Below are 7,598 nucleotides of genomic sequence, written 5' to 3' on the forward strand. Positions count from 1 at the left end.
TTTCGCACCACCTCAACACGTTTCCATTTATCGAAGAAAGGTTACACGGTCTCCAGGACAGGTTCGTCACATTTTGGATTCCCTCGTAAGTTAGGCAGAGAATCTGGTGTAATACCAAGTTACTGTTCCCTTTACCTCATGAATCTGTTTATACACCTCAGTAATTGGTGAGCAACGTGTTGGACTGATAAATTAAGAGCTTGGACTTTTTTAAGTCCACAGAGCTGCCACTTAGTGACATATGAGCCCGTTACATTTTTCACTATACAGGAACAATTTGGATCGTACCGCAGTCAATTATTTACACCTAGCGAATGTCGTTATATGATCGCATGATATGTTTTTAATAACCGAATCTCAGACAGAATCGACAGAAACTGATATCGAACCACATGCGGGCGGACCACTCTATCAGTGTGGTGACATGTACCGCAAACTATTGAAATATTGAGAAATATATGACGGTTTCAAATAAAGGATACAGTGACAAAATTTTCATCGCAAATACGTCCGACGGGAGAAATAGTAATCAAACTGTCAAATCAATCTTATGTCAGGCAAAAGGCTTCTCACAAGCGATTTAGAACCAGAATAGACCAGTATGCTCCTCGCTCCTAAATAAATACTCGACCGATTACCTTTGCATTTTTTCCCACATTATTGAATAGATTATAGATACAGTGTTGAAATTATTCAATTGAAATACGAATTAAGGACCTACCTTTCTCGCACTTTCCCTTGTATGTTTGGACCTTAGACCAAATCGTCCAGTTCGGTCTTCGAACTTAATCCTGTCGAGTGCATTTGTGCATTTATCACAGTTTGGCCAACAGCTTTTGCTAGGAGTATGATTCTTTCGCTGAAAATGAACGTGATTTAGATGATACGAGAACCAGAAGGTGTATTGTTCCCAAGCGCGTTGTGAATTCATGTAGTTTTCCTGGCGAATTCCTCAAGTCCCCACAGCAATATCTTGTATGAAATTACCACGATTACTGAATTTTTGCCAGAGTAAAAGATTAGCTTTTCTTAGCTTTAGTTAAACTTACAACCGTCTTGAATATGTCCGCCAGTCGGCGTAAGAATTCAAAATACAACAAACTTTATAATATAATCAAGAAAGAAGGTTTTCGCAAAAAGACGTCTGGTAAAAATTCCGAGAAAATTTTGAGCTTCTGAAGTCAATCTCCAGTAGAAACCAAATGGTGAACTAGAGAAGTCAGTCAACATTCTGGTAGTTAAGAACCATACTGATGTTGTGGGAACTTTTCTCAGCTTAGTTGCTAGCCAAACCAAAAGCAATTGGTGGATAAAATGAAAACACAATGGGCTCAATTTAGAACAAACAGGTGTACTAGTCTTGTGCTGTAAACAACGCATAATCAAAAGTTAATTACACCTGAACTTTTTCTGCATCTCTATTTTCATATAAATTTTAGCTATTTTTAGCTATTAAATTTTGGTTCGGAGGAATGTTATTTCTTCTACTTTAACGGTTGAAAATAAACTCTTCCCTCGATCTCTTTTCAAAAATTTGGATCGTTTCATATCCTTTGCGCTTACTCAAAATTAAATATGCGTCTCATAGGGAGATGATTTTTGGAGACTGTCATACTGACAATCATTTTGCGGAAGACTACGGTATTCAAAAGTAAAATAAAAGTCAACTCCCTCTTCCGCATTCGACCGATAACAAAGTTCAAGTCCACAATTTCTAACGAGATCGCGAGCATTGAACTTTGTACAGCAATACTAGAACTTGCCATCAAACTGCGAGGGAACCTGGCCGAAAAGATACTAAACGGTGTTTATAATCAGCTCTCTGTTTTCTCTTAGCCCATTTAATAAAAGAAAAACGGCTTCTTTAAGACAAGATGTCATTTTTAAAAGAGCATCTCCACTTACAGTAGCGTCACACTTCCCCGTTTTCAACGCAAACAGGAAGCAGATGTCTGCGGGCGTGACAACGACCACGCTTCCATTGAAACACGATCAATAGCTTTCTCAGGTAACAGATCAAAAGCAGCCGTTTTGAAGGCCGCATTAGTGAGAAGAGGTAGTACGCAAAACATGCCAGTACGCCTTTGTTTTGTGAGATTAGTCGTTGTTGAATGATAAACCTCGGGAACGCGTGGTGTCGTCTCTGGAGGGGAGTAGATGACTAGAAAATCAGAAAGAGAAGACAGTGGCGGATCCAGGATTTTTGATGGGGGGTTCATGCCCAGTTTTTGTCTCAGAACACATTTATGGTTTTTACACTATAGCCAAAATAAGATAAGAAACCTTTCGAGAGAAGTTTTAGACATGTCATAATATATAGATTTAGCCAAGCCAAAAAGCGGAGCTCCCAAGTTCGTAATGTTAATGATAACATAAAAGATGTGCATTTGCCAAGACTCGCCTGAGTCACCCCTTCCTTAGGCACGTACGTACGTACGTACGCTCGCTCAGTCACGTGACAACCAAACGAAAAGAGGTTGACTATATTCCATGGGTATGGGGTTCTGCCCCACTATGATGAAGTGACCTGCGATCCTGATGGGGGGTGGGGGGTGGGGGATGTTCTGATGGCCAACTAGGGTGCGTTGGTTGCGATTGGTCGAATCTCAAGAATAAAGAACCCCAGTAGTAGACCGATCTTAGCACAAAAAATTGCCTTTCATCTTCGTTTCAAGATTCGACCCTAGCGTAGAAAGGTTAAAGGTTGTATACTTCCGGTTTTAGCATCAGCCCGAATTTCACGTTGAACAGTATTTATAGTGGAAAAAATCTCACGTTAGAGCCCTAAAAATTGGAATTGATACTACAAAGGAACTATTTATCATCAGATTTAGGGTTGCTACCGAACCGACGGTACTCCGAACCGTGCAAAACTACATAACGAATAGACTACGTTAAGTACAACCAAAACATTCACGAGTATCATCGTATAAAATGATCTTCGGAACAGGGTGAAACTTCACTGAGTTTACGGTTGTGTCGCGGATCAGGGTGCAAGTAGAGCACCTTTTGGCTAGTATGTCTACAAGTAAGCAAACCCATCTTGAATAACTATCAATGCATTGAAGATAACTTGGTTTTATTAACTGAATAATACTGATAAAATAAATTGGCCACCGTTATGAATTTCTGAAGCTTCTTTGATTAATTCTTCCATATCTCATTACAGATGACGAAGGGGACCTACATAACTCCCTTTTATATAATGAAATATAATCAATTCAACAAAATGAATAACCACAACACATCATTTTGCAATATCAGTCATACATGCATGTCCTCATTACTTTGTGTTAGCAATTACATCTTGGCATTATCCTTGAACAACTGGGCCAATTTTGCAGTGAGCATGATGTTTCCTTTCACTTTCAACTTCCCCTTCATAAACAACTGTTGAGGGTTTGACTTTCCTGTTGCTATGGAGGCCAGGTCATCATCTTCCACAGTTATACTACAGTCTGGCTTGCCTTGCCCGTATGGACCCACCGTCACAGACCCAGATCCACTCTTGAGGTCCACAGTCCACTGACCAGCAGTCTTTCCCCCCTTTGTCACGTTCCATTCAAAGACACCTTTGACCTTCTTGACAAGTTCTGGGTGGTCTGAGACTCGTTTGCTGATCTCGTTAAACAGGGACTCACTCTTAAGGCCTGATTTGTTTGGGTGTGATACCAATGTATTCCTGTCCTGTAAAGACTGAAAGAATATGTGGATCTCATGGTAAAGTCTTTAACTCCCAGAATTTATTAAAATTTTACTTCTCTCTTTGATATCCATACACTACCCAGAATACTCACACTTATCAGGTAGAAGTTGCTGTTCTTATCTAACACCAAATTCTTGCAACTAATTTACAAGGAAATGTGTAACACCTGGAGGTGAGAATTAACAATCGGATCTAGCCCATGAATAGTCCTGTCATAATTATGGCACACTAATTCTATAGTTAGGTGACATGAATATCAAAATCAAACATCTGATCATTTACTTAAAGCTAGTGCTATTATAAATTGCTCACATTCATCGTGGCAAGTCTAACTCTACATTGCTGGAAGTCTGGGCAATAGGTCAAACTGTGAAAGCACACACGTCAATGTAGCTCTGCTCATCGTCACATTTTTTTTGTCAATTTTATCAATACAATACAATACAATACAATACAGTACAATAGACTTTATTTCAAGAGGGTAGCACGTGACAGTAGTTAAACTGATGATCCTGTGGCCCTCTATGATCCACCCATCCAACCCCAAGGGAGGACATCCATCACACAGTGATCTTGTGCATGGGAAATTAACGTCTCCTACCCCTAACCCTGCAGGAGACGGGACCTCCATTTATTCGTCCCTATCCAAGAAGACAAGAATATCTAACCATTTCTTGATGTTATAGGAAGGCAGCATATTCTTCTCAATTATTTTAAGACCTTGAGTGTTGGTCCGGCCGGGGCTTGAACCCTCGACCTCCCGCACAACAGTACAGCACTCTATCCATTGAGCTAACCAGGAACACATCACTCACCGGCACTTTCTTTACAGCAACATCAACATCCTTCAGGTCAATGTATGCTCCTGACAGTACAACATTGCCATTTTCAACCACTTTGCATTGAAATGAAATCCTGTTGCCATCTTGCCACATATCAGTCTTCAGTGTCTGACCAGGGTAAACAGGTTTAGAAAACCTTGCTTTGATGGCCTTGAATTTACTAACATCATTGTTTGCATACTGCTTGAGTACATGACGAGCAGCATGACCATATGTACTAAGACCATGAAGGATTGGGCGTGAAAAACCTGTTAACAGTCACAAAAATATTTTAAATTAAATTTTAATATGCGAGAAATGGTAAATTTGGTTGCTCATGAGATCACAATCTACCCACGTCCTTCAAGTCTAAGATCCTTGTAAATTTTACAAAAGGAGGTCACACAATTGAATCAAAGTCTGAAACTTGGACTCCCTGGAATTTTGAGTGATGTAAATTGTTGAAACCTATACCATGTGTTCCCTTTCTAGTGTTACCGGTACTGTTTAGGTGGGAATTGTCAGGGGTAAAGCCAGTTATCAGTGGTCCTCCACTGTTTATAAGACCTCTTAGCATTATCTGTTTAGCCTGCAGGTAGGCTCTCATGTTTGGATTTCATCTTACACCCCTTTTCCAGGTATGGCCACCAACTACTAGTACACTATCCACAGCCACCTATAGAAAAAGTTATTAAAACCCTTTAATTGCTCTCAGATGTGAAACATGTTGCTTAATAAGGAATTTTTAATTAATTTGAAAGCAAAATTTTCTTATCAATTGTTGTTGTTGTTGTTTTTTTTTTTGGCAAACTTCCTATTCAGCAGCCATTTATGCAAAAGTTATTGGAACCCTTGAATTGCTCTTGGAGGCAATACATGTTGCTAGTGAAGAATTTTTCATTGATTTGAAAGCAACATTTTCTTGTTAACTGTTTCTTTCTTTTCTTTTTGAGAACTACATATTCAATGTGGTAGCTAAAAGGGTAATTCATCTTTCCTCCATGAAACACAAAAAAAAGAAAAGTTTTACTCCACCTCCTAACTGGGCAAAATCTGGATCAACGTGAATTGGATTAAGATCACCACTCAACCGATAAATTGCTGCTGCAGAAAGGTCAGTCTTCTCCTTGATGCTAGCATCGGGTGGACGGGTTGGCATAGTAACAAGAGGTTTAGAATGCTCTGATCGCTTCTTTCCTCCAAATCCCCCAGCACCACCAATATAGATCGAGAATTGATTGAAACAAACCGCTTCCCCACTACTGTCATAACTAGTGATGTTCACCAGCACTATGGCTCCTTTTCCTTTGTCAAGGATGTCAGCAACCTCTCCTTTGCTTGTCAAGGTTCCTGAAGTAGGCAAGGGTTTATAAAGCTCCAGATACTGTTCTCCGTGGAGGAGCTAAAAGAGAACAAGGGTGACAAAGTGATTAAAATATTTCACTGTGGATTGAGTTATTAGTGACAACATGTAAGAGCACCTATCCAAAGGAGATTGTTATTAACAATAGATGAATCTAGAACTGAAGGAGGTTATAGGGTAGTGTCAAGAAGGGGAACTTGTAACCAGGACAGGGCATGTCATTGCGAAGTCAAAGATCATTGATTTTATCTAGTTTACCTTTGCTGGATTAAATGGAAGTCCAGCTTGCTCCACTGCTCTCACAACAACAGTATTCATTGCTGACTGCAAAGGAAAAAGAAAAATAACAAAATGAATTATCTTCTTGTGAAGATAAATGAAAGTCTTCTTAACCAAGCAGCAGGTATAGTAATGCAAAACCAGGACAATCTTGGATTACATTACTCTAAAAAAACTGAAAATCATTCTGCAGTAATCTGACACACCTGAGCTGGAATTACTCCAAAAGTAGGTAAGGTGCTGAAGCTATCACTTCCCTCATATAGAAACTTAAGGTGAGATGAGTCTTCCTGCACAGTGACCCCAACCCCAAGTGCATACAGGATCACATCCTTGGCTTCAAAAGTGAACTGTGACTCTGGAATTTCTGATGTTTTGCTTGAAGTTGTCCCACTTTTGGGTACTGTTGTGTTAGCTTCTTGAATTATAGGGATCAGATCAGTCATGGCGTCACCCCTTAACTTTGGCTTTATAGGACCAGACCAGTCAGTGATCTTACCCCAGTTGTCTCTCACCATCTCTGGTGTCACAGTAACACCACTTTTTCTTAGCATTGCCCCTGAACTCTCCTGCCACCTTAACTGTGCCCCCCAACCAGAAGCCATCTCAAAGACACCACCACTCTCTGGACAGCTCTCATGGCATAGATATACAACAAAAGGAGCAACATACTCTGGTTTAAGGGCATCAAAGACATCAGGGGGCATTACTCCCTTGGTCAGCCTTGATGCAGCAATTGGAACAATAGTATTGCAGATCACATTGTACTTCTCTCCTTCAATGGCCAATGTGTTAGTTAGACCAATAAGACCCATTTTAGCTGCACTGTAGTTCGCTTGACCAAAATTCCCCAACACACCGGCGGTCGAGGAAGTCATAATGATCTTCCCATACTTCTGTTTTCGCATGTGAGGCCAGGCTGCCCGGGTCACTTTGAACGACCCTCGGAGGTGAACACGGTGGATTAGATCCCAGTCGACATCACTTATCCGCGCGAACGATCGATCTCTCAGAATCCCAGCGTTGTTGATGAGGACATCAATCCGACCAAATGCATCTAATGCCGTTTGTATTACTTTCTCGCCGTCTTCCACGGAATTGTAATCAGCTACCGCTTTTCCTCCTCGAGAGCGAATCTCTTCAACAACCTTGTCGGCCGCTATACTACTTTTACCTCCTCCCTTTGCGTCTCCACCAAGATCATTGACAACGACAGAGGCGCCTCTGGAGGCGAAGGCGAGTGCATACTCCTTCCCGAGCCCTCCTCCTGCCCCTGTTACAAGAACTACACGACCATCGAACCTCAATTCGTCTGCCATTTTGAATCATCAGAACAGAGATTAACCCGCTGCCTCTATTTAATACAAATTTGGTAGGGGAAGGGTAGAGAGAGCAAGCAACATGTTTTGAAATTTATTTTTGTTGCCGG

General features: G+C 40.8%; 1 protein-coding gene across 1 annotated transcript; it reads right to left on the bottom strand.

Annotated features, from left to right (window-relative positions):
- Positions 1 to 3,062: 3,062 nt before the first annotated feature.
- LOC111344377 (peroxisomal multifunctional enzyme type 2) lies at positions 3,063 to 7,550 on the bottom strand. Its single transcript, XM_022951606.2, has 5 exons — positions 6,376 to 7,550; positions 6,149 to 6,214; positions 5,563 to 5,929; positions 4,522 to 4,796; positions 3,063 to 3,696 (listed from the first exon to the last, which is right to left on the bottom strand). Exons 1-5 carry the CDS (start codon positions 7,486 to 7,488, stop codon positions 3,301 to 3,303), a joined length of 2,217 nt encoding a protein of 738 aa, XP_022807341.2. The 5' UTR covers positions 7,489 to 7,550; the 3' UTR covers positions 3,063 to 3,300.
- Positions 7,551 to 7,598: the final 48 nt, after the last annotated feature.

The sequence above is a fragment of the Stylophora pistillata genome, chromosome 13, assembly GCF_964205215.1.
Source record: "Stylophora pistillata chromosome 13, jaStyPist1.2, whole genome shotgun sequence".
NCBI lineage: Eukaryota > Metazoa > Cnidaria > Anthozoa > Scleractinia > Pocilloporidae > Stylophora > Stylophora pistillata.